Source organism: Trypanosoma melophagium (assembly GCF_022059095.1).
Source record: "Trypanosoma melophagium isolate St. Kilda chromosome Unknown ctg37segment0, whole genome shotgun sequence".
Classification (NCBI taxonomy): Eukaryota; Euglenozoa; class Kinetoplastea; order Trypanosomatida; family Trypanosomatidae; genus Trypanosoma; species Trypanosoma melophagium.
In genome coordinates this window covers 177,172-204,952 of record NW_027125174.1, presented here as the reverse complement: position 1 = coordinate 204,952, position 27,781 = coordinate 177,172, and the positions used below count along the sequence as shown (strand labels likewise).

At 36.3% G+C, this 27,781-nt stretch overlaps 7 protein-coding genes across 7 annotated transcripts; all 7 read right to left on the bottom strand.

The window, feature by feature from the left end:
• Positions 1-59: 59 nt before the first annotated feature.
• LSM04_000116 (uncharacterized protein) lies at positions 60-16,670 on the bottom strand (the record flags this gene model as incomplete). Its single annotated transcript, XM_067335858.1, has 2 exons — positions 60-7,988; positions 8,232-16,670. 2 exons carry the CDS (start codon positions 16,668-16,670, stop codon positions 60-62), a joined length of 16,368 nt encoding a protein of 5,455 aa, XP_067188303.1.
• Positions 16,671-17,795: 1,125 nt separating this feature from the next.
• Positions 17,796-18,086, bottom strand: LSM04_004149 (Tim10-like; the record flags this gene model as incomplete). Its single annotated transcript, XM_067335857.1, has 1 exon — positions 17,796-18,086. The coding sequence occupies one exon, from the start codon at positions 18,084-18,086 to the stop codon at positions 17,796-17,798; it is 291 nt and encodes a 96-aa protein (XP_067188368.1).
• A 768-nt stretch (positions 18,087-18,854) lies between these two features.
• Positions 18,855-19,568, bottom strand: LSM04_002440 (Manganese/iron superoxide dismutase; the record flags this gene model as incomplete). Its single annotated transcript, XM_067335856.1, has 1 exon — positions 18,855-19,568. The coding sequence occupies one exon, from the start codon at positions 19,566-19,568 to the stop codon at positions 18,855-18,857; it is 714 nt and encodes a 237-aa protein (XP_067188342.1).
• Positions 19,569-20,111: 543 nt separating this feature from the next.
• On the bottom strand, positions 20,112-21,368 carry LSM04_002705 (Ribosomal protein L2; the record flags this gene model as incomplete). Its single annotated transcript, XM_067335855.1, has 1 exon — positions 20,112-21,368. The coding sequence occupies one exon, from the start codon at positions 21,366-21,368 to the stop codon at positions 20,112-20,114; it is 1,257 nt and encodes a 418-aa protein (XP_067188346.1).
• A 718-nt stretch (positions 21,369-22,086) lies between these two features.
• On the bottom strand, positions 22,087-23,883 carry LSM04_005869 (uncharacterized protein; the record flags this gene model as incomplete). The annotated part of the gene is made up of 1 exon (XM_067335854.1): positions 22,087-23,883. The coding sequence occupies one exon, from the start codon at positions 23,881-23,883 to the stop codon at positions 22,087-22,089; it is 1,797 nt and encodes a 598-aa protein (XP_067188411.1).
• Positions 23,884-24,484: 601 nt separating this feature from the next.
• Positions 24,485-26,470, bottom strand: LSM04_004619 (Jhy protein; the record flags this gene model as incomplete). The annotated part of the gene is made up of 1 exon (XM_067335853.1): positions 24,485-26,470. One exon carries the CDS (start codon positions 26,468-26,470, stop codon positions 24,485-24,487), a length of 1,986 nt encoding a protein of 661 aa, XP_067188376.1.
• A 599-nt stretch (positions 26,471-27,069) lies between these two features.
• On the bottom strand, positions 27,070-27,435 carry LSM04_008344 (uncharacterized protein; the record flags this gene model as incomplete). Its single annotated transcript, XM_067335851.1, has 1 exon — positions 27,070-27,435. The coding sequence occupies one exon, from the start codon at positions 27,433-27,435 to the stop codon at positions 27,070-27,072; it is 366 nt and encodes a 121-aa protein (XP_067188452.1).
• Positions 27,436-27,781: the final 346 nt, after the last annotated feature.

The window sequence follows — 27,781 nt, the reverse complement described above, 5'->3', positions numbered from 1 at the left end:
TCGTGTCCCCACCACTCTGTCAATAATATTCCCTTTTTCTTTGCTTCTGCTTCTTTTTTCTATTCGACCCCTTTGCCTTGAATTATCTCCTTCATGATGACCAGCAATGTCACAGAGGCACACCTTGCAGTATTCTTTCCAGTATCATCCTTAAGAAGAGTATTAAAGAGATCTTGTTGCTGTTTCTGCAGTAAGTGTAATGCCACGCGCCAAAACATTGGGGGTATTCTCTCAGAACTTTCTTTACTGTACACATTATCATCATCATGTTGTTCACGTTGTTTCTGGAACTCCTCCACTGCATGTAATAGCCGTTTAATAAGAAATACATCAACTACCACATATTTTGAAATTAGACGTGAATAAACATCATCATCATCATCATTTCCTTTTCCTTCAATATATCTATTATTATTATTATTATTATTATTATTATTATTATTACTGTTATTTATTCCATACTGTGTGTCGTTGTTCGTGTTTAATGACGACTCCATGGCTAATGTAAGAGTATTGCACGCCTCACTGTAGCGGTGATGGAGGCACAAGAACATTATCAATGCGGCAAATGGTTGTGAGAGATCTGCGTTTGTTTGCGCATTACTTAACAATACACGAAATAGTCCAATTGCATCTTTCCATGATACAGTTGATAACTCCCCTTGAAGAGGAACCAACAGTTGTTGTTGATCTTCTTTTTCTTTTTGTTTTTGTTTTTCTGTTTTCGGTAACTCACTCAAACTATACTCATCAGTATCCGCATCCATGTCAAGAGTATTATTATTATTATTATTATTATTATTATTATTATTATTATTATTATTATTATTGAGAACCTCGAAATTATTCCCACTGTCTTTACTCTTATTCGTACTACTCTTTGTGGTTGGTAAAAGCAATGCCTGCAGTGATAACGCCTCAGGAGGTGTAAAGTAACGCCGGACAACATTATACACCCGTTCCACATGTCGTATCAACATCGACGATGGTATATTTTCTCTTACAGAGATGTAAGATTTATTAACAACACTGTTTCCACTATTCATAGATCCATACGCATCATTCATGCTTGTGAACTTCCACAACACGGACTGTTCCGCCACGGTGAGAGTGAGTACATAACGTAAAGAGGGAGAAATGAGTTCTGTATCTTGCACAATTCGACACATTGGTTGCAGAGATACTGAAGTGAGGTCTTTTCCACATGATGCGGCAGCAAACAAACGACAGAGTAGTGAATTTGAAAGTTGTATCACATGATGGAGAAATGCCTGTCGCTGCACAAGTCGTAAAGCGGCTTCTGCGTTACTGCGCAGTGCCATCAATGATGCAAAAGTGGGAAATATGCTTCCTGTTTGCGTATTCAAATTCCTGTAATGAAAGCGATACGTGTCTAGTTCCAGAAGAAGTTTATTAGTGGAATAGTTTTCCACGTATGATATGTCTATTTCACGATGTGTTAAAAGTGTATCAAGTAATAATATCCGTATATCACCCGTAGTTTGAAGTTTATACGATTTCTCATTGAAAACTTTTTCTTCTTTTTCTTGCTGTTGTTGAAACAAGTATTCTGGTAATGTACAAAGCAATCGCACAATGGGTTCCATTATATCTTTATCAATACAAGGGATTCGTCTGAATTCACTCACCCATTTTACAAAACAAGCAAACATTCGTAATCCCTCTTCGCCTTCTTCTCTTGTTAAACGACCTTGACGCACCGCATTGGGGAGTTGAACTGCCGCTTCCGTAATAAGACGTATTATTACCACAGAAAGTGAAAAAGGTTTTTCTTCTATTTTCTCTAATGATGATAATGATACATTACTACTGGTGGGCATGTGAGGTGTCTTACTTTCGGGCGATATCAATGTTAGTGCCTGTGCATACTCCAACACCTGAAGCGGAGAGGATGAGAGATGTGAGAGAATACGAAGTGATTGTTCCACACTTTGTACATTTGGTATATTTCCATCCTGCAGTCTCGCAAAGTGTAGCGCCAAAACCGCCTCCCCCACTACAGTATTCATATTATCATTACTACTACTACTACTACTACTACTACTACTACTACTAATGGTATCAGTATTCATATTCATATCGTTTTTCTCATTCTGTGTGGTGTGTTCCTCAAGACGATGCAGCAATTGTGTATAGTGTGTGTTTTGCAGTCGAACACCCGATTGACGTGCGGTCTGTGCTATTTGCAGTGCGTGTGCCCAATCCACAACTGCCGCCAATGCGACTTGACAACATTGTTGTTCTCGCAACTCCAACGCCAGTGGAACTGTCGATGGCCGTCGTAATACCGATGGGGATTCCCCCGTAATGGTTGTGTAGAGTGAACGCCATGTGGGGCCAGCACGGTGAATACACGCAATCGTCACAAGGGCTTTGGCCTCAGCAGAGAGTGGCACGCACGTTATTGTGGGATCAGCAGAACTATTATTATTATTATTATTATTATTATTATTATTATTATTATTATTATGAATAGCAGCAGCACGTTGGCAAATAGACTGCATCACTGTAGCAGCACCTTGCGGACCCACAAGACTTGCACAACTCAAGAGAACCTCAAGATGCATCATGGACATGTTTTGTGGAGTGGCACATGTTATTCTACTACTATTACTATTACTAGTTTTAGTACTATTGGTAGTAACAGTACTAGTAGTGGCAGTATGAATAGTATTAGGAGTATTGGGAAAATTACTGTTATTACCATTAGTAAACAGATGCGGTAAAAGATTTTTATCCTCCGAAATAATATTTAGTAATTCACTCCAAAGTCCATTACACGCCTCACGATAACTCGTTCCTAGTGAGATGGAAGATTCCTGTTTTGATAGACGAAGTAATTCAAATGAGTCTTGGGCACTTTCTATCAAGGCATTCAATACAGCAAAATCACGTTGTGTGGGTGGTATAGCTGCAATAATAGATTGTGTGAGTAATCGCCAATCCTCAAGTGTGGTGGTCGCATTCGTATCTAATGAAGGTGCCAGAGTGAGAGAACTAATCATATAACATGCCAGTTCTACTCGTCCATCTAATACACCATACTTTTGTTTTTCTTCTTCTCGTTGTTGTTGTTGTTCTTGTGATAACACATCTGCAACAAAGCGATTCAATGCGTTTAAATCCGATAACAGAGCTAACAATTCCTCCCTCTTATTCTTCACCTTTTTCATTTTTACTCCTTGTTCTTCTTCTTTTTTCTTTTCATCTCTTGTGGATAATAGAGATACAGTCGAGGTGTTGGTTGTGGTTGTGAGAAACCGAATGACCCGTTGTTTCATTCCACGCATAGTTCTGCATAGTACTATCCCCCAGCCGCCGCCTGTTGTGATCCACACCGGTGGAATAGAGGAATAATTTGAATCACAATAAGAATTAGAATAATTAGAAGAATAGGAATAAGAAGAGGATAGTGAGAAAAGTGATACATTACGTGCCGCGGCAATTACTGCGGAAAGTTCATTACTGGAAGTGATGAACTGCACAAGACGTGCGACATGGGCTCCAGTAACACCAGTATGACCGACATAGGAATGTGCAGTAGTGTACACCGCTAATGCGGAAATCCATGATGAAACTGAAACACTATTAATAGTATCAATAGGAATAATAGTTGTTGTGGATTCCTTGTTAAATAGGTATTGATCACGCCAGTTTACAATAGTCTCAGTAGCACTTTCTTTTGTAGGACTATTCGTAATAATAGAATTGCACTGTTCAGTAGATTGTAGTAGTGTTCTATTGTAAACAGCTGTATACTTTATGAAGGATTCCCATTTTTCATCATATAGTTTCGCTTCTTCTTCCTCTTCTTCTCGGGATATACTGTTATTTAAATGTGAGGGTAAAAGTAGTAACTCACATATCTGAGTCGTAATATCAGGAAATACAGAAGAGAGAATCTCTAAAAGTAATTTGGCGACTTCGCGATGAGTCTGAAGTAATGTTAACATCTCATTATTATTCTCATTCTCTTTATTTTCCATGTTATCATTGTTATTTAAACCAGATTGAGTTTTTGTGTGGAGTGAGTCTTTTACAGCATCTGCAACAATCTGTAGTATTCCTTTATTCTTAATCTCATGATAACCAGCAATATCACGCTTAATCCACCTTAATGTGGCTGCAAATAAATCATGTGATTGAAGTAAAATTGAGGATCCACGTCGAATGAACATCGCTGTTATCCATAAACCTGTACGGTATGTACTATTATTACTAATACTACGCATAATCCCCTTGTTATTAGTGACATTGTTATCTTCTACTTTCATAAGTTTTTTGGAATTTAAAGTCAACTCAAAAGCTGTCATTGCCTGTTGTAATGTCTCTATGGATAGATTATCCAAAACAGAGGGATCTTCTATGCGAAGTACATCCTCTTCCAATAACGCTGTCATCATCTCATCACTCATACAGTCCACAGTCTTATAATTAGTATTATTAATATTAATATTAATATTATTGTTATTGCCTGCACCCGTATATACCCTCTTACTTGTATGTATCTCATTAAAACTATTTTCTTCCACCTCTTTCTCCGGGTGTAGTAGTTCATCATAGAAGCAGACCACAACATTGTATTGTGAAGATTTGATTAACTCTTCACATACATGATAAAACTCTGGTGTTTGTAACAGTAAAAACAATGATGATGATGATAATAACGATCGTCGTGTTAACACGGCGGCATCTCTACATTTACCGTTTTGAAGTAATTCGCAAAGTCGACATATCTGTCGTTCCCTCACTGCAGTGGACTGTTCACGTAATATATCATCTAAACTCTTATCAAGACGCGTACCATTTAATAAAAGTAGTACTTCTGATAATCCACCTGTTAGAGTTGAGGCCACCACAATAGAGGCGGCGTGATTTAATCGCATTAATGTATCACGACCGGATATACGGAATTTTTCTTTTTGTTGTACGGCCTCTGCAAAGCGAAGAAGTTGCTCATACGATTGTCGTCTGTATAATTTCTCAATAACAAGAGACACCAAGTTTGTTTTTGCCTGCTCCAGTAATGATTGCATCTCAATTTCGGGTGTTTTATCCTCTTCACCGCGTTTTTTACTGCTATCGTTGTTGGTTTGCAAAGATGGAATACGTCTCTTTTCTATAGTGTTTAAGGATCTCAATATTTGAAGCGCATTTGAATAGTGAAGATAGGGATGATGTAGTAATTGTTGTGTAAAGGCCACTATGACTTTTACCCGATTTAATTGTGTCGTACTCTTTACTGTTGTGTTATTGTTATTCCCCCCATTAATGCTCTGCTGATGATAATTATGATAATGATAATAATGTGCAACAAGTTGCAAGTAGTTTAATAGCGTTTCCACTGGAATGGCATGCATTTCACGTGACTCCACAAGATATCGAAGTGTGTGAAATAATTCAGCCCCTGTTCCTGTTATAGATATCGTATTATTATTATTATTATTAGTAGTAGTAGTAGTAGTAGTAGTGGATGTAGTTATTCCTTCAGATGTGAATATAGGCCTCATAACATAATGTGTGAGTTGTAGTACCGATTCCCATTGATGTGGGGGTTGTACGAGATGTAAAGTACGCAGTGCAGATACGGCGGCACGGTGTAATACATCCATCTTTACAGAACTCATATTATTATTATTATTATTATTATTATTATTATTATTATTATTATCACTATGATTATTATGATTAGATGATAGAAATGGCACAATAGCAGAAAGTGCCCGTTCCCATACTTGACTTAGTGCCTCTCTTCGCTTCTCACCAGACATGGTGGAAATCATATGTGTTAGTAACACCGTAAAGAGACGTAAACGTCTAACATCTCTTTTATTTGTATTCTTGCTTATAAATAAATCGGGTTCATCTGGTGGAAGTAATAAATGTAATACACGACGCCATGGAATATTTACAACTGTAGTATTTCTTTTTCCTCCTTTTATTGCTGTTGTTGTTGGCGCTGTGTTTGTTTCTATCAATTGTAATAATTGATCCAAAAATCCCTGATATTCCTTCTCATTATTGCTATTGTTAGTGTAGGGTGTGATATTCATACATGCCGCCCTATCAGGCGAGGAATATATATAATTAGACGGTAATAACAATAGCAATAAAGAATCTATCAATTTACCAAGACGCATAAACGGTGGATCATAGTGTGGTCGAGTATGACTCTGTGCAAGAAATAAGAGACAACCCTGTTGGATATTACGCAGAACATTTACATTTAAGGCCGATAATGCGATTTGAAGAGGTGCTAATGGCACTTGATTTGATTCCACAGCACAACGCCATAACAACCATTCTCTTTGTTGATGTTGATGATCTTTTTCGTGTAATTCCGATTCATGATTTGACAATGTGAATGGATTTGTAAAAAAAGAACCTCTACGTGATTGAAACTCCTTCTGCTTATTATTATTATTATTATTATTAGTATTAACTCCCTTTATGGTCATAGCATGATATAATTCACAGAGAAGTACCACTGCCTCTGGAGTATTAAGTGGAATATATTGATATCGGCGTAAAACAAGATCTAAAACCGTTTCACATAATTTAGCATTCATCTCCGTATATTCTTTTAATTGATTTTCTTTTCTTAATGTATGCAAAAGAAGCAGCAGCACCTTTTCTAACACTATACTAGATACCGTTATATAAGGTGCAATCGTTATAAAGAACTGTAATCCCGCTCGTGTAGTGTTTATATCCGTTGTATGGGCAATATCTAATAACTCGTGAATCATAATATGTGATGGTATTGTCGCATTATTCCACAGTGCAGTTTGTACAATAAATGGAAGTTCTGTTAATGGCGGTAATGATGATAATGATAATGGTAATTGTGATTCCATCGTAACAAGACATTTGGTATTTTCTCTTCCTCCTTCTTTTTCTTCTTCCTTGAGAAACAGTACCTCCGCTGTATTTCCATTATGTTTCTGTTTACTATTACTATTACTATTGATATTGATATGATGATTATGATTATTATAATCTCTCTGTAATGTGTGGAGTTGTTGGAGTTTCTCATTCAACAAAACCACATCTACTGCCTTCTTGTTTGCATGACACTCCTTCTGCCAATCTCCACTAAAGAATTGCAATAATTGCTGAACCGTTAACACTCCATCGCTATTATAACTATTATTATTATTATTATTATTATTATTATTATTATTATTATTATTATTATTATTATTATTATTATAACTATTATTATTAATATTATTATCAATAGTATTATTATTTATACGAGTAGCTGCCTGAATCACACGTACGACTCCCAATCCAAATACACACTCCAACTCTCTCTCCACTGGACGCGATAACACATTCACACTTTTACCGTAATAAGTATAAACAAGAAAAAGATAATCCAATAATGACGTGTACGCCACATCCAACGCACACATTCGCTCCGCATGCCAACAAAGTGGATTCACAAACATCAACGCCGCGACAAAATTACGTAAAAAGAACAATAGTAATATCTTTACATCCCAATCACTACGCGGTTGGACGAAATGCACACGTGTGGGGGGAATATGAATAGCAGCAGCATTTGCTATCGCAATAATAATCCCAACACGTGCGGCCTCTCGTTGCTGTTCCATTATTAAGATCGAAATAACATGTTGAACCGTAGCGGTGCGGCGCTTGTCAAGTCCATCACGTAATACGACGAGTCGTAATAGCGATTGTAAACCATCACTGCTGAGTGCGGTATAACCAGTAAGAAAGGTGATGGATGTGTTTTTCTCTACACTTTCCTTACTTTTTGTTTTTGTTTCTGTTTTTGTTGTATCATGGGAGAGACGGGGAATAATGGCATCCGAAAGGTGTCGAATAACATCCCGGTCCTTTAGCATCCCAACCGCATTCTTAGCATTATTATTATTATGATTGATTTTATTATTATTATTATTATTATTATTATTATGATTGATTTTATTATTAGGGTTCTGTGAGGTGGATGAATGCCAGTAGTGTACGACCAGAGAAATAAACGTGTCCACCACAAGTCCAGTCCCCGCACCGCGAATAAACGGCAATAACACAGAATTTGCATTATTATTATTATTATTATTATTATTATTATTATTATTATTGCAAGAAATGGGTGATGATGATATCTGAACAATTCGTTCGGTTGATATTATCTTTTCCCTCTTGAATATTTTAAAGTGTGCCTCACCAGTTAGTACATACTGACGAAGTGTATTAAAAAGATCCATCAAAGGGCGTGCTGCTGTACCCTTATTAATATTATTAATATTATGATTATTATTACTATTATTATTAATACCTGAAGTGAGCATGGCAGTTTGTCGCAATAACCACATTACTGCAATAGGATGACGTACACTACAGCCATCCACTAATCCACTTTTCTGCTCTTCTTTCTGTTCTTTTATCGTATTTAAATAATAACGGCATCGCCGCATCTCCAATGGGAGTGGTGGCCAGAGAGAAAGCCAAGACGAAGTTTCATTTATATTTCGATTCAGCCATTCCACAGCAGATGCAATGTAAATATCAAAAGATTTTATTATTATTTTTCTTTTCTCCTCCGATGAGAATAATAGAGATACGAAGAAACGATCTTCTTGCAAGAGAGAATGTACACGCGATAGAATGGACTCACAACCGGTTTGAAAGAGAGATATATGGAATCTTTCTTTCCCTGTTTCCTTCAATAGAGTATCCGTCGTAATAGCATGAGTTAATATCTCAACAATAAATTGTTTTACTTTTTCTTCTTCTTTTCTTATTCTTTTTATTGTTGTATTACTTTCATGTACTCTCATGGCTGCTAATGTAATAAAGATAGCCGCCACACGATGTATACGTGTTATATCCTCATCTAATGCCATCTCAGCTTTATTATTATTATTATTATTATTATTATTATTATTACTCTGAGAAGGATTAGAGCGACCTTTTCGTTTTTCTGTTATATTGTTAAAAGACAATTCCACACGGCGAATAAGAATTGTATTCCACGCAGCTAATAATATCTCTAATGGAAAAGGTGTAAAGGACTCTTGTTTAATGTATTTTTCTAATACTTCTACCATTTCTTGTATAGATCCACTACACGCGAGTTCAATCAATAATGGAAATACTACAGAATCATTACTTTTATTATTATTATTATTATTATTATTATTATTATTATCTATGACAAGATGAATAGTGGATTCCAATGCACACACATACTGAAGAGAACTAAATCCACACGCCGTAGAAAGTAATGTTTCTTTCAATGGCATACTTTGAACAATATTATCTTTTTCTTCTCTACTTGAAATAATACGAAGTGTGCGGGATAATAAACACACGGGTGTGGAATGTCTTTTTAAAGAGAATTGTTTTTTACACAACTCTGCCACCCACGCCGTTGTAAAGAGTGCCTGAGGGTAACTCAGTGTAAATATTGAGATTCCATCAATATTGTCATTATTATTACTATTAATATTAAAATTATTAGTAATAGGAAGACTTAGAGACTTCTTTACAGAAGAAGTGATAGCACGGGAAGATCCCACTAATGTCTGCGCTAATGTCATTATTAAACGTGTCTTTTCCTTTAATACTTCTTCTTCTTTTTCCTCCTTTTTCTTTTTCTCTTCTTCTTTCCCTGTTGCTATTACAGGAAAAGTAAATAAGATACGATCACGGAGTAGAAGATGTTTGGCCTCCATACAAAGTGTGTTCCATGGTTGTATAGATGACGATAACCATGAGGAAACACTTTTCAGTATCTTTATACGTTGTTGTTGTTGTTGTTTATTAATATTAATTTTAATATTATTATTATTATTATTATTGTTATTATTATTTTGTTGTTGTCGTTGTTGATACTTCTCGGAATTCATATTATACAAGATGTCTACAATCCCCGCCAACACCACAATTTGTACGGCTGAAGTAGACGTACAAAGTACATTCCATACATCTTGTAATTGATGCACGAATTCCAATTTGTTCCTGTTATTATCGTTATTGTTATTGTTAGTGGGGGTTTTCTTCTCTTGTGATGATGATAATAATAATTTCTGTTGTTTCAATCGCATTAACACATTCCCCAATACAATAGAAGCAGCCGTAAAGATTTGTCTAGATTGTGTAGATTGTTTTGTTGTTATTATACTGTATTGCTGTTGTAAATCCAGATCACACATAACTTCTAACAGTTTACCTCCTTCCATAGATATATCCTCATTAGTACCATCTTCATTCTCATTATTATTACTATTAGTATTATTATCACCCCTTTTTGTTGTTGTTGTTGTTAGGAAAGGTTTATATATATCCTTTTCTCTTGTTGGATTCAATACAAATAGTAATATCAATGTAAGTGCCATTCCCCGTGGCCACGGCCCACAACACTGAAGTGCAAACATCAATCGTTTTCGCAGCCACATATCATTTATACAACCATGCAATTCAGTATTATTATTATTATTATTATTATTATTATTATTATTAAATGTACAATGTGGAAGAGAAGTGTCTAATGCTACACGGTATACTAAATCCCATCGATGTGGACAAATCATCCCAACAGCATCCATCAACGCCAAGAGATCCTTCTCACTATTATTATTATTATTATTATTATCATACATTTCACTGCAGTGATGATTGGCGAGAAGGGCGAGTACGGCAACTTCCACTAATTGTTCCTCCGACCGACGAACGAGAACATCACACATCGTCATACCACACATCACACTATTTGTTAAGAGAGACGGTGTTGATTCCATAATGTGTTGAATAAAATACGTAAGACTTGAGAGAGAAACGGCAAAGGCCCGTTGTGTGGACATAGTAGCACCAAACTGTGCGGACTGCAGTGCTATTAATCCAGAGATGAGTGTATTATCATGAGAAAGTTCATGTTCGAGTTTTTCATCCTGCAGAGAAAGCTGCGAGAGAACAGATCGCAATAACGATATATCAGGCAAAGGAATACATTTCGTAATATGTAAAAGTGTAAAGGCCAACACCATACTGGATAGACATTCACCACTATTACTATCACTATTCATATTAGTATTGGGTGTGTTTACAGTTCCCATTGCTATATGCATATTCTGCAGAATAGACTCCATCACCACACGCTGCGGTGCATTATTATTATTATTATTATTATTATTATTATTATTATTATTATTATTATTATTATTATTATTATAACAAAATACCGCATCCATCGCAAATAACAACAAACACACATCACGTGAACAGGAAGCAATACGGCCTGTTTGCACACATCGCCGTAACGACTCACATGATCGTTGTAATGCTTGTAGCGATTCACCACGCAGTGTTGTTGTCTGCGGCCATGTCCAACATATTCCAACCGCAGAGGCCACAAGAAATAACATCGATCGCAGTTCTATTGACTGTAATAGTAATAAAGATGAACTTTTCTCCACTGTGGAAACACGTGATTGAATCAATGCGGTTATAATAGAAATAAACTGCGATGTGTGTGCCCGCGCCTCATATAATGTACGACTTAATACACCATCCACTGCAGCAGAGAGACGATTGAATGATGTTTCGCCTCTTCTTGTTGTCATCGTCGTCGTCATAATAGGCGTTATTTTAGTAGAAGTAGTTAGTTCGATAACGGTATATCTTACATAAAAAGCGGAAAGAAGGGCGTATAGTGATTGAAGGGCATCTAATCCCATTGTGATAATCATATCGTTATGACTATTTTCAGATATCCAATCGGGTAGTTCATCTAAATAACGTAATCCACATGTTGTGGCTACAAGAATAGCCGTAAGTGAGGGATCTGTTGGGCTTTGCGAGTGTAGAATAAATACTAATGCCTCCATAATAGAAGGAATAAGATAACGACGAATGGATACCATATTATTATTATTATTATTATTATTATTATTATTATTATTATTATCAATAGTAATATTAGTAACATCATATGAGGATAATGATGAAGTGTTTGCAGCTCGACAACATACGGCATTTACAGCATGATTCACAATATTATTAATGTATGAATGTACCTCACTGCGGCTTGTGTTATCATTCGCAATAACAAACGCTGCAGGATCCCATCCTGATACATGTGTATTCGTATTATCATTCATCATCATTACTGTTGTTTCATTAGACTTTATATGAAAAGCATCCCCCATTTCTTCCTCTGTACACGATAATAATACATTTCCTGTTATCACACTGTAAAGTATATCTAGCCAAAAAATACATTCTGTAGGAACAACAAAACCAAGTTTTGACTCTAACTCATGTACACGATGTGAAAGTAATTCAATAGGATGTAGTAATGATGTATGTGAGTCGTCATTTCCCTTTAAAGAAGTAATGATATTCGTGTTATTTCTTAGTGGTAATGCACGAAGAACACCGATTAAAACCGCGAGATTTTGTAATAATCGAACATCACTCTTCATTGCGTACTGCATTAGTATATATAGTAATGGTAATATCTCTTCTTGTTTCTGTCGTCTATGGCTCATCTCTACATTTCTACGTAGTCTTGGAATGCCGTTAGCAGAGAAGGACATTCTTTTTATTCTTTTCTTTATTGCTAATTCTCCACTTTTCTCTTCTACTGCAGACAATTGAAATAATAACATACAAATACGAAGTAGAAATTCCCCATTATCTAATGTGGATACGACGACAGGTGTGGTTTCTTCCCCTTTCCATCTCTCTATTTTTATTCCCTCCATCTTTCTTCTTTTTATTTCCTTTTCAGAATGATGGGCGGCCTCATGCATCCACAGTGTATCCTGCAACACCATAGAAAGTATTTTCATTAATTCATTACTATTATTATTATTATTATTATTATTATTATTATTATTATTATTATTATTCTCTATTACAGCCTGTACACACAACTCCAATAATAATAACATGGTAGCCTCCGGTAGGATCATTCCCATATAATTACTTTGAAATGTCTGATAGGCATCCATCACCGTATTTGTGTCGTGTGCCGAGTGGCATAATTGCACGGTGTGTGTAAATGCCTCTGCCGCTGCTTTGGCCTGCGCATTTGTGTAAAGTGTACTTTCACACAATAACAACTTCGCCGACGTGTCATCGCCGCCACAAATGCGTTTTATTTTCCGCCAAATAAATGAAACGTCTGCGGGATTTGTGATGGGCGTTGGCCACAGGGAAAGGGCCAGTCGAGCCACTTCACGGGCCTCATGCCGTATAAACACCGCCTCTTGTTGAACTCTATCATTTTCTTTTTCTTTCTTTTCATTTTCTTTATTCTCTTCTTCTTGAGATTGATGTTGTTGTGTCTTCTTCTCGCGTAATTCTTGCCGCTCTGCACGATGGACGTAATGCACACATGCTGTGAGAGCCGCTTGCGCCAATCGCTGATTCGTCTCCCCACACTTTAGTGCAGAAATGACAGTGCGTGTGAATTGCAATGGGCCACGGGCAACGGCAAACGCAAAACACGCGGCGTCCTGTGCAGTTAATTGACGTGAAGTGTAAATATGAAAGAGTTGCATGGCGGCCATCCAACCTTTTTGTCGCTGCTGGAGTGGGGCGAGTGTCTCATATAAGTCAATGCGTTCACTTTCACTGAGGGGCGTCTTTGCGGTGATCGTATTATTATTATTATTATTATTATTATTATTATTATTAGTGATGGGTTTTGGTTTCTGTGTGGGTGGTAGTTCTTGATAGAGTTCCACCAACTGCAGTGCCTCTCGCCATCGTGGGGGTGTGGCATCCTTCACTAATGCATTAAACACATACATAAGAGAAGAATCTCTCTTATTATTATTATTATTATTATTATTATTATTATTATTATTATTATTTATACGGTGATGCTCTTCGCAGATAACACTTCCTGTTTCTGCAAAGAGCTCAAGTGCCACACGCCATGACTTTGTGCGTGACTTCAGAGATTCAAACAACACGGCTGTTAAATGTGTCTTTTCTTTTATTGGCACATTTGTAAATTCATGCAATAATGCAATAAGTGCAATACGGCAGCATTCCCACTTTTCTTCGCTTAACATTACATGTTCTTTATCATCATGATCATTACCAGAGGTTTTACTATTATTAGTATTAATATTAATATTAGTAATTCGCATCATTTCCTGTAGTAATGGTAATACATGCGAAGGCGCAATAGAAGTAATATACAAACGCCAAATACTTGTAATCTCTGCAACAGATATACCATCCTTTACACAGTGTAATAATAGTAAATCTCCAATAGCGTTTACATCCTCTTGACGTACTATAAGTTTAGATAAGGCAGGGAGTCCAACTACTGTACGATCCTCCATTTGTTTCCAAACATCAGACATCAGAAGAGTACCAGGAATGTGTGGTTTCTGTTTTTTTTCTTTATGCTCTTCTTTATATTGTATGAGATAGGTTTTGATGGGATAATTATTAGAAATAGTAAACTTTCGGCCAAGAAAGTATACAAGTGCGTGTAATTGTTCTAATGCCTCCTTTTGTAATGTAAAGGATTGTATTTGTGAGTTTAAACGCCCTTTAGAAGAAGAAGAGCGATAATGACGACGATCACCATGTGGATTTATTATATCCATTTTTGTATCATTATTCACATTCTCTACTTGAACAGAACCACTAACAATACTATTACTATTAGTATTATGTATGGAATCATCGGCAAACCACATAGTTAAGATCGGTGTACGATGAAAGATCCGCCATAGTAATATTTGCCATATCGCTAATACTTTTCTATCGTGTTCCTGTTCTTTTCGCATCATACGTAATAGTGTAGAAGTGTCTAGAAATAAAATACGATTCCAGAACTTTGCACGACCTATACTTAACGCAGAAGAATACATATCTTCATTATTACTATTTTCATTATTAATAGGGTAATTTTCCTGTTTAGATAACGATCGCTTATTGAGATGCGCTATATGTGTTTCCTTTGACTTTTCTGCATATTGTTTATCCCATACATGACAAGCACGAACGTATACAGTCATGAGAGATCGAATCGTTCCCGATAAAAGACTCATAAGAACAAAATTATCGTCTCCTTTCATAGTTGTAGTAATCGTTATAGCACCATGAAATAATAATTTCCGCACTACATGTTCCAAATACGTACATTTCATTTCATTCATATGATTTACATCCTTAAGTTCTCGTACTGTTTCTCCTTTTAAAAAAACTAATTGAGCCGCAATACATAATTGATTTAAAGAGAATATTTCATCGACGTCTTTCTTTTCATTTCTTTGTGATTTATTTTGACGATCTCGCATCATTTCCCACCGCCGTTCCCGTTGCTCCATCTCTGCCATAATAAGTGCCATCACAGCTTCCCACTTTGACAATTTTCCTCTTATTATTGATATTGAAGAAGATGTATGTTTCTTTAATTCTCTTCTCCACCATAATAGAGATGCGGCGGCCTCATCTATTTTATTCTCATCACTATTCTCTGTATGCATATTATTACGATTATCATTTCCTTTTCCTTCTCTTCTTGTGCTTCTCTTCACACCTGTTGGGGGAGCTGGCATGATAATACCATTAAACATACACCGCAGAGAACAGGAAAGCACACGTTCGGCAACATCCGGTCGTAATGCGATCAAATCCATAGTTTTCTGAAGTTCTGTCGTTATATTATTATTATTATTATTATTATTATTTTCTTCTTCTGCTAAATGTGCTTCCTGCAATACTTGTGGTATTCCACCGGGTATATGATGGGGAGCACATACACGAAGAAGTGTATAAATAGCACTTTCCCATGAATGTGAAAAACTTTTATATAACTCTTCTCGTAGTTTCCTCCAGTGCATTAGAGTTGTTTCATTCTCTGTTAACGGGGATTGAAGAAGATCATAAATGGCACGAATTAAATCTAACTGTAGAGAAACAGATATAGGATTAACGGAAATTGAAGAAGAGGAACTCAACGAAGAAGAGGAAAAAGAAGAAGACTCTTGTCTTACTTGTAAATCTGCCAAGAGAATATTTCGTGTTATTAACAAGGCATTCCTACACGGTTGAATATCTTCTCTCTTGCTAGTACTATTCTTCTCTCTACTGTTAGCAGCTGCACTTTGCCAATGATCTATATTATGTATGAGTTCTTTCATTGTTGAAGATTTCAGTTTAATTTGATGGTGTGCCGCACGTTGTACAATAGCCACAGCGGACTGCCAGCCACCCATGTTGCGCATAGACGCATGAAGCAGTGAATCATATAATAAACTTTCCTCTTCATCTCTTGACGGTACTGTTTTCTTTTTCTGCTTACGAATATTATTATTATTATTATTATTATTATTATTATTATTATTATTATTATTATTATTATTATTATTATTACCGTCTTTGTGTATCGGTTTATTCATATTGGTAGGACTAGAAACACTTCTCGCATCTTCTACAGTCATGAGTTGACTGCTGAGACGTAATACAGATTCCCACTGTCCATTCGCAATGAGAAATGGAAATAATGTTTGGTGCGGAATACTGTGGAGTTGGGTGCCGGTCTCTGCACAGCCGTAAAGTGCTCTGAGACAACTGTGCCAATCCCCACGTTCAATGTGTTTGGCAAAGTAAGATGAGAGAGATGTACGCAATCGATCGGTCATTGTTTAATATATATATATATATATATATATATATATATATATATATTTCACTTTTCTTCGTTTATTGTTTTTTTTTTTGCCTTTTTCTTTGATCGTTTGTTTGTCTAGTTATTCGTTCGTGTTCTTTTGTTTTTTTTTTCTCAAATGTATCTGTGAAATATATATATGTCTCTGTGTGTGTGAATGAGAGAAACAGAATAACACCTTTTCCACACTTTTTTTTTCTTTTGATCCCACTTATTAATTCTTTTTTTTTCCTTTACTATTTCGTTTCGTTAATATAAAGAGAAGTAAAAAGAAATAGAGAGAGTATATATCTCTCTTTACCTCTTTATACGTGTATGTTGTTTCCTTCACTAACTGAGAAGAAATATCAATAACTATTCAATACTAACCATAAAAAAAAAAGAGCGAGAGAGAGAGAGAAAAAAAAAATAATATAAAAATATAAATATTGTCATTCCTTCTGTTCCCAGTAGTACTACTACTACTATTATTATTATTATTATTATTATCATAACAATAGTGTTAACAATAATAATAGTAAAACATATACAGATATGTCCAAAGACTATTAGATCGTCTTCATTTTGTTTTCTTGTTAAAATCATTTTCGTATGTTCCTTTTAGTTTTCATCATGCTTCTCTCTTTGTGTAATTAGTAGTAATAGTAATAGTATTTAGTGGATAGACAGTAATAATAATAATAATAATAACAATAATAATAATAATAACACGAAAAAGAAGAAGAAAAGAAAATGATGAAACTTATAAGAATGTAATCAATGCAAATCGAAGAAAAAAAAGAGAGTTATAACGTACACAAATGGCTATAAAAAGTACTAACAAGATAACTCCAATAGTTATCCATTGCATTCCCTATTACGAAGATACCCCTCCGTACACACAATCTCTTTCTTTCTTTCTCTGTTTCTCTCTCAAACCAACCAACAATACCAACAACTAATATATATATATATATATATATATATATATATATATATTCCACCAATTATATTTCACCTTCCATCTTTCCTTCTCTTCCTATAACCATATTATTATTATTATTATCACTATTATCATTGTTTATAGATAAATCCCAATACACTCCACTATTATAACTATTTACTGCTCTGCACTGAGTGATCCTGGCGGAAGTCCCTGCATCGCCTCCTTCTCCCGCAGTTCCCTCGCCCCATTCATCAACTTCATCACCTCAAAGTGGCGGGCGATGCACTTCCGCTGGCAGGCCTCCATCTTTCTCAATTTACTGTCGGGCAAATCCCCGCCTTTTAACTCGGCGGCCGTGAGATTTCTATCGTAGCAGACATCCCAGCACTGCTCGAGGACGTCGTTGGCGAGATCAAACATGGCGTAGCGCTCCATCGCCTGCATGATCATCATTTGGCCCTGCATGGTGAATAAATACGGGGAGAATAGGGAATAGGAAGGGAAATAGCCTATATATATATATATATATATGTATATATATTCTAAATACTAATAGTAATAGTAATAAAGGAATGGTCCTTTTCTGTGGTCTGTATTACCGTCAGCGGACTCACTTACTTAGGTACGTCCTTTCTTACTCCGATGTATATAACAATTGGAGTAAATGTAATTACTTTCTTTTATCTCTTTTGTTTTCTTCTTCTCCAGAGGAAAGTGGATATGAGAAAAGAAATAGAAAACGCTAAGGTAAAATAAAACGGAAAAAAAACAGACAAATACAAAGAATCAGAAATATTGAGTAGCATAATCAAAGATAAAAAAATATGAAAAACGCACGAAAAACAAAAAAAAAAAAAGAATCGATCACCACATCTAATTAAGAGTATTCTCTTCCTTTAATTCCTTTTTCATTTTCCCTCCTCACTCCACTCGTTTATGACTGAAGAATGACATTCAGTAGCAAGATCAAAAGAAGACGAGCTCGAAAGGAAAAAAGAAAAGAGAAACAACAATATTGGCAAGCAGAAGGAAAACAAAACAAAAAAACATGTAGCCGTTCGTTAAAAAAAAAAAAAAGCAAAAATAAACATTTTCACAAACACTTTCTCTCTCTCCCGGTTAACATTTTCATTGCATTATAGCTTCCTTTCTTCTTTCATTTTCCTTCTGCCATATATATATATATATATATATATATACAAAGCAACAGAGAGAGAGAGAGACACGTACTTCTTACTTTAATGCCTTTGTGTACGTGTCCGCCACAAACTCCCAATCCACCACGGACCAAATCTCTTTTAAGTAATCCGGCCGGCGGTTCTCAAAGTCTTTATAATACGCATGTTCCCACACATCCACCGTAAAGATAGGGCGTAGTCCCTTCGTAACCGGACATCCCGCATTACTGCTGTTATCAATCACAAGTTGGGACTTTTTAGATGGATCCACACAGAGCCACGTCCATCCAGATCCAAAGTTGTTTACGGCTGACTGCGTAAATAACTCCTTAAACTTATCCACAGATTCAAATTGGGCGGCAATGGCGGTGGCGAGGGGTTTTGGCATGGGTTTGCCGTTAGGTGTAATGCAATTCCAGTAAAAGGTGTGATTAAAGTGTTGTGCCACTTGATTAAAAAATACCTTTTTATCTGCATCATTCACCACATCCCGCATAATATCTTCTATTGTTTTTCCATCATATGTAGTGCCTGCCAGTGCGTTCAATTTATCCACATAAGCCTTGTGGTGTTTTGTGTAGTGCAGTTCCATCTGACGTGAACTTAACACTGGTACACATCCTTCTTTCCAGTTAAAGTTCAGTTTGGGCAACTCTGCAGGAGCCCCATTAGGCTTTAAGAGATTAGGCAAAGTATTGAAATAACGCAAAAAGGCATTGCAGCCTAACGGGCAAGATGAGGTGGCAACAGCACGACGAAACATAGACATTTCTTTGCCTTTGCTTTTGTTTGTTTATATATTGTTGTCTTGTTTTCTTTATTATTCTTCTTTTCTCTCTTCTTTTTCGTTTTTTCTTGATGTTGTTTCCTTGTTTTTTTTCTTTCTTGTGTGTAAGGCTATAGTAATATGTGTAGGTTTGCTGAAATTTAAAAATATATAGAAATATAAATGTTCGTAGTAAAAATAAGATAAGAGTTGTAAGTGTAGTAGGTAGTATAACTAGATAAAAATATAAAAATACCTTATTGATCCTTGTTTATTGGCTATAGAGAGTCTCAATAGTAATAACAAAGTCAAGAAGAATTAAAGAGGGAGAATGATCAGTAAAAAAAAAAAAAAATACAGATACAAACAAACAAAAAAAAAAAAAACAAGACAAAAAGGGAATCTTTATACACACACAGAGGTAGATAGATGAGAAGAACCAAAACAAAACAAAACAAACTTATCACGAAGACAAAACTGAGTTACAATCACATCATTCTCATTCTCTCTCTCTTTCTTTCTTCCTTTCCTATTTTCTTTCTTTGCCTAACGGTAAACAGGATCCCGATTGGCCCAGCTATATGTCTTTGATTTTATATCCGCTACCGTCTGACTCTTATTATACTGCCGTCCACGCAGAATATAACCCGAGAGCCAATACTTTGTTTTTACCGCATTGCGTGGGTGAATACGCCAATCCAGCGGCACAAGTAAATTAGATGAACCGCCATTTCCACCACCTGCAGGATGACTTGAAACCCGTTTTGTCTTGGAATGTACTTTCGGTCGATGCGGCATATTCTCCTCCACATTACGATTCCCGTAATTACGTTGATAGCGATACATCACCCCCGCCCGTCTGCCAAACACGGCGTGGCATTGGTGTTCAAATAAACGCACTTCCTTCGATGGTAATAAGAGTGGAACGAGATTCGGTTCCGATCCACGCAACACCACCGCTGCCGTGCCACTCGCTCGACAGATAACTCCACCATGTCCGGGATACATTTCCACCGAGTGGAGTTCCTTACCGTAAGTGACTTCACTTAAAGATATGGTTTGTCCAATAGTGGGCATACACCCTTGAAAGGGTTTATTATAGCAAATACGCGGGAGTTGTTTGTATGTGAGTAGCTCGGCCACATAGGCACCATTAGCGTAGAGGAAAAAGCCTATAAATGTTTTTTTACGTGGTAAGTGAAGCACACATGCTAACCACTTGGGTACACGTTTCTGTGGTTTGTGATTCACCATAACACGATATCCCCACGATCGTTCCTCTACACGTCTATAATGTCCAAGTAAGACTTTACTTCCCGGGTTCGTTCCACTACGATGTCCCCAGTAATCACGACTTGAAAACCCCTTCCAATCATAATATAATGGCGTATACATCATCATATTAGCATTTACTTGAAAAGGAGACCAAATATCTTTCTGTAGTAATTGTTGTGAATATCCATGCTCTGGTGAACGTACATACTCCAAACGTAGTGCCGTAGGAGGACCTTCCTTAAATACACCAAAGTCATCCGTATATCCATCATACATTTCTGTATGTTTAAGTTGAACATCTTTTCCAGCTTCCATCTTTGGCTCCACACCATAGTGTTGACTACCTTGTTTACCAATAGGATTAGACAATTTCACCCCACGTCGTGCTATACACACCACACTGTTAAAAAAGCCCGTATGCATGATGGCTAGTATATAGTTTCGCTTCTGCTTATTGTGATTCCCCGTGAATCTATCGGGAGTTCCCAGGCCAATCACTACAGCAGATGATACACGGTGTCTCCACATAACACACAGACAACTATTTATAAACAATATACAATAATAATAATGATAATAATGATAATAATAATAATATCGAGCAAACAACCAAAGAAAGACAATTTGCCCCCAACTAATTATTTATGCAAATGTATACAAATAAATTAAAAAAAGGGCCTAACATACACACCTACAGAGACACATATTATATATTCACAAACAAACAAAGAGAGAGAGAGAGAGAGAGAGAAATAAGTAAAGAAGGAATAAAAGAAAGAAAAAAACATTTTACCAAATTAATAGGAAAAAAGATGTCTATATCATGAATTCAATTTGCACGAAGATCATGCACATAAGCCCAGAATTTCATAACCGTAGTTTCTTTTTCTTTTTTCCTTCTTTTATCTCAACGATGAAAACGTATCCATATATATATATATATATATATAAAGATAATAAAACACTAAAAGAAAAAGAACCAGCAAATACAAGCACGCAGCAAAAAAAAAAAACCATTCCTTATTTTTTTTGTTTTTATCACTTGTGGATTCTTCAATCGTTGATTCTTTTTTTTCTTTTTACCCTCTTCAATTCGCTCATTTTCGTTTTTTTTTTTTTTTTTTGCATTATTGGTTTCCCAGCTCCTCATATACATTCGCTGTTGTATTTATATAAGTAAATAAATATAATATGTTTTTATCACCCCTTTTGATAATAATGATGCTGATGATAATCTAAGAAACTTTCAAGCTGGAGATGCCGGAAGAGTCACACAGAGTTCAATCGGCTTATCGTGGTGTATGCGCAAACTAACACCTCTCGTTCTTTTCCCATGATGAGAAAGTGCAGGGGTGAAAAAGATACTGCACAAATGCCCTGCAATATTAAGAAAAAGTGGATTATAGCTTTCTTTTGTAATGCAAATGCTATCATTCTTATCATCATCATCATCCACATCCACATCCGCATAATTACCATCATTATTATTACCATCGGCATCAAAATATCCAACATTACTATTACTACAGTTGACTTCTCTACTATTACAAGTACGACCACTTTTGTACTCACCATTAAACCTTCCTTGACTCGTTGATCGTTCATTTGATGACACCTTTCTTCCCAATGGATTTGAAACTTGCACAGGAAGTGTGGGATACCACACTACAGGAGCTGGTGTAGAAATACTATTATTATTATTATTATTATTTGTTTTTTCTTTTTTATGAACTTTGGTGACGGATGTTGTAGATATAGGTAAACTCTTCGCACGTGTATTGGAAGTATTGTTGTTGGATTGTGTTTCATGACGAGTTTCTCTAAATGGAGCTGTTTTCACGCTATTCGTTTTCGCATTTGAACTCCTCACACTTAACAGTGAAGGTGATGGCGAAGAAACGAATTTACCACAATCGCCTTTAAATTGTACCGATGGTTTACCGGGAGTCGTAACTGTATTCACATCCAATGCCGTATAGAAATCTACAGGGGCATGTAAATAAATCGCTTTTGTAAAGGAACCATAACGGAGAAATCGTGTGGTATCATTTGTGTGTGATGTGGATACAGATGATATACAAGAGACATTTTCACTGGATTGCACATGTAATAACTCACAATATAAAATACGATCTGTTGGTGAGACTAATGATAGCGTTTTACGCACGTCTTCTTCACTAAGTTCTCGCTCTTCTACAAATAGCGGTCGAGCATCACGTGTGCCTGTAGAGTATAATAACTCACCTAAAGATTCATACACACGTCCCCTAGAAACAGAATTGTGTAAGGGACGAGTGGCGGGAACTTTCGGCTGAGGTGACTTAGACTTTTCATTTCGTTTTGTATGGCCGTTTAGTCTATTTTCCCCCACACGGGGTTCCTCCTTCACAGCCAATACAGCCGGCATACCCAATAATGGGCGATCACCCGCATTACGTGAAATGGAAGAGGAATGCGAACGTACACCATTTTGATTGTTAACAACAGCACTAGCAGAAGCAGAAGCAGAAGCACCACCAACACTTTTCATTTTTTGTACACCATTATTATTACTACTATTATTACTATTGTTATTAGTGATAGTGTTAGTATTATTATTATTAGTATTGGTATTACTCTTAGTGGCATTTCTGATGCTTCCAGACTTCTCTCTAGCAAGTGGTATTGCTGATGTTGTTGTTGTTCTTGTTGCTGTTGAGATGGCATTCATTGGATCAACGTGTTTCTGTGATACCCTCCGCGGTTCTGGACTTTCTGTTATACCATCATCTAATGCCGTGGATGTTGTTTCAATGATGCCATCGGCTAAAAAAGTAATGCGTTCGATAAGTTGATGACACTTTCGATGCAGTACATCTTTACAGCCACTACGTATGGCTAAGTCTACTAGAGATGATACTGTATCCAATGATGCAATGGAATCCTTTTTCTTATTACTCCGTTGAAGACCAGAAGTAGGAACAGCGAATGTATGATTAGGGGTTGTACTGGTACTCTTGTTGTAATCAGAATTCAGACTTCTTCTGCAAGGTAAGTAGCTCATATTTGTTTATTACTCTCGTTTCCCTGATAAACCCACTTTCACTTCCTATAAATATATAAATATAGATAAATAAATAGATACTCTATACAAATATAATTTGATGTAGGTTAATATAGGGAATATTGCAAAAGGAATATAAATAAATATTTCTTTTACCCTACTATATAAAATATAGCAATTGTGTGATAACAAAAAAAAGGGAATAAAAGAAAGAGGTAAAAAGAAAGAGATAATGATGAAGAATAATAATTATCATAAGAAAAAAAAAAAAACGCAATTTAATATTAAAACACACGAGATAAAACAAAATCAAAATTGATCAACAGCTCACGTTCTCCCATGAGAAAAGAAAAAAAAAACAAGCGAGAGCACAATAATATTCTTCACGTTTTTCATCTTTTTTTTCGTTTGTATTCAAAATTCATACAAATAGACACACACATTACAGACACATCAAAGGTAGTAGTAACTAGAAGAAGAAGAGTAGAAACTCAAAAATACAGATACAAACGAAAAAAAAAAAAACAGCAAAGTAAAAAGAGAAAAAAAAAGCAATAAAAGGGAAGACAACAACAACAACAAAGAAAAAAAAAACGTTGAATCATGAGTGACCCAAATATCTCTTAACAGCCGCTACTCGTTCTCTATCAACGTGGTGTTTGGCCTCTAACTCCATCAATCGCTTTTCCCGCCGCCATTCCGCCTCTTCCTGCGGTGTACGCCATTTTGTTGGATTTGACTGAACTGCAGTGGGCGAGTCATTTTCACCGCGTTGTTCGTGTTGTTTTTGTTGTTGTCCCACAGACGTTTCTGGTTTTGGTATGCGCCGCGCGTACTCCAGCGCACGTGCCCTTCGCTCTTGCGCCTGAATTCGTTCTGGCGGCGGTGGTTGTTTATTCACTACAGGCGCATCACTTGTTGTTTCTACAGATCCATCACGTCCTTCTTCTTTTTGTTGTTGTTGTTGAAGTCGTTGTTGTACTTTTTCACGTAATAAGTTGGCGGTTTGTTTCTCCACTAACTCTCCATACTGACGTTGACGTTGCATCTTTTCTCTAGCCTGACGCTGTTCATCCGTATCTGCTGGGCCAAGTCCTCCACGTTTAAGATTGGCTACCCGTTCCATTAAAACCCTATATTCTTTTAAATTGTGAGTCTTGTATGTTATTGGTTTCTTTTTTACATCCTCTTGATCATCATCCCTATTATCTGTTAATGCGGAACTACTACTTGCAGATGTAGTGGAAGGTTTTGGTGGATATTGCATTTCTTTCCGCCGTTCCTGTTGTAAAGGTTGAAGTCGAAGTGAAAGAGGTATGACACCAGATGGAGGCGCAGAATTCATTTTGTATTTTCCAATTAAAAGATTAGACTTTGCTGTATCACTGCGTCCAATAGGTCCTTTATCTGTTGCTGGTCTCTTTATACCACCACTAGGTGGCTTATTACCAAGATGACCATCAATAGAAGTGGTTTTATTATTATTATTATTATTATTATTATTATTAGTAGTAGTAGTAGTAGTAGTAGTAGTAGTGCTATTCGTAATAGGGTTAATAGCAGATTTCTTTACATTTCCCTTCTTCTTCTTAAGAGGATCTTCTACAAAAAATAAACCAGTGGGTTGATATAATGGAATGGGAGGGGAATCATCTAATAAGGTACTATTATTATTATTACTCTCTTCATCTAAACTATGCATAGTGGAAGGACGACTACCAGTTCTATCATCTGTAATATGAGTAAATTCATCATCATTATTTTGCTGTGTGTTCTTAAAAGGTGTTTCTCTTCTTATTGCATGTGGTTTAGGCATTAATTCTTCCGCATGCCAATTCATTTTACGTGGGGGTAAACGTGCTAACGGTAATTTTAAACCTTTTCCTGTTTGCACAACAACCCCCAAATTATCTAATGGTACATGTGCGGAGGGGAATGATTCCACTGGTCCGGTCGCCTCTACACGTTCTACAGAAACAACTTCAGGAGATTTCCTCCCACCTTGTGTGGAAGAAGAAGAAAGTGTATCTAAAGGAAGTAGACGTGGTGGCATCATTACAGCTGTAGCTGCCACAGATGATTCGTTTTTCTTCTGTACATGCATTAATGTATTATTCACCGATTTAACGCCATTTAGTGAAACGATACTCTTCATACTTCCTCCTATATCGGATCCATTACTGGGTAACGGGCCTAAGCCAGTACTACTATTACTGCCCAAAGACTTAATATACTTCAATGGTGCTGGTTGTAAAGGAATAATAGGCTGTTTTGTATGCTTCGGTTCATCCGGTGCTACAATACCGCCAGTTTGTTGACTACGCAGTCTTGGAGGAGTAATACTATTGATATTATTATTATTATTATTATTATTATTATTCCTCTGGAGTGGGGAATTACTATTCATATTGGTATGCTTCTTTTGTGCGTTATTTGGACGGTGAACTCGTACGAGTTGGGCGTTACTGCCGTCTTTTCCCACACGTACGGCCCGATCGGCGAAGTGGCGGAGAAATTCACTCGGCGGTTCCTCCACACGTGGGAGATCATCTGGCGGATCCCACACATCCGGATCTTTTCGCGGCATTATTTAGATAGTAAGTAGTAAAAGGGAGATAAGAGGTAAATAAATACTAATATATATATATATATATATATATATTATTATTATTATTATTATATTGTACTCTCTGTGTATGTATAATATGTTTGGGAAAGAGGAAGAGAAATGAAGAAGTAAGAGAGCATTTTTAACAATGTACTATTCTCATTACAATTATATCACCTAGTTTATTAGTACCAAAGAAAGAAATAATAAATAGTAAATTTTGTTTTGTTTTTACTTAAATTCTACTCCATAAACGATTGTTATGATTTCTGTGTCTGTCCACCTATTTCTTTGCGGTAATGAATGAACCCAGATAAAAGACACATGGTAGCCAAAAAGAAAAAAACAAACAAGGAAACAACAAAGAATACTAATATATCAAGGATATTAGCATCTAATCACAACAACATACCGCCTAACAATCAACACCACTAGAATTAATAATAATATAATAATAATAATAATAATAATAATAATAATAATAATAATAATAATAATAATAATAAATACCTCTACTCTCTCTCTCTCTCCCTCTCGAGATATATATAGATATATATACACCAATTACACTATAGAGACTACTCTGGTACCTGCGGTCCGGGTGCGATACACAACTTCATCGCCGCATCCAACCGCGCAATACTTCTTGTCTGTTCAACATTCTGCAGTTCAAGCCGGCGCACAAACGCATCTCGTGCCTTCATATCACGTGCCCAGTCATCCTCAAGACTCTTCAGCTGTTGTCGGCTCTGCACGAATGCCCGTTCCGCAATGGCCTGGCAGTTCTCCTGCGTCTGGCGCAGCACCGCATTCATCGTGCGGGTGTACCACCAGTACGTGAGTGCACTTCCACAGCCCGTGGCCACACAAACACTAAGCACCCAATTCGTACGAAGTGGGCGGAAGAGTTGTTTATATACAGGGGAGTTGGTAAGTGTGCTCATTGACTCGATTTGACTACGCCTGGGATAGATGTAAATCTATTTGCTCAGTTATATATATATATATATATATATATATATATTAAATCCAAATAAAAGAAAAATAAATTCCTTCTGCTTATTCCCTTAGACTTTCCCTACCTTTTTTTTACTGCCTCGATTTGTCTTCGCTTTACGTTTAAGGAAGCGTAATTCCTGCAACCCACTTATATGAATTCTGATTGAAAGTGTCTGTTAGGATTTATAAGAAGCACCAGATACGGGTTTTGTAAACATTTATTTACAATACAAATAGAAATGGAAAAAAAAAGAAAAAACAATAAAATAATGAACATGACAACTTTATAAA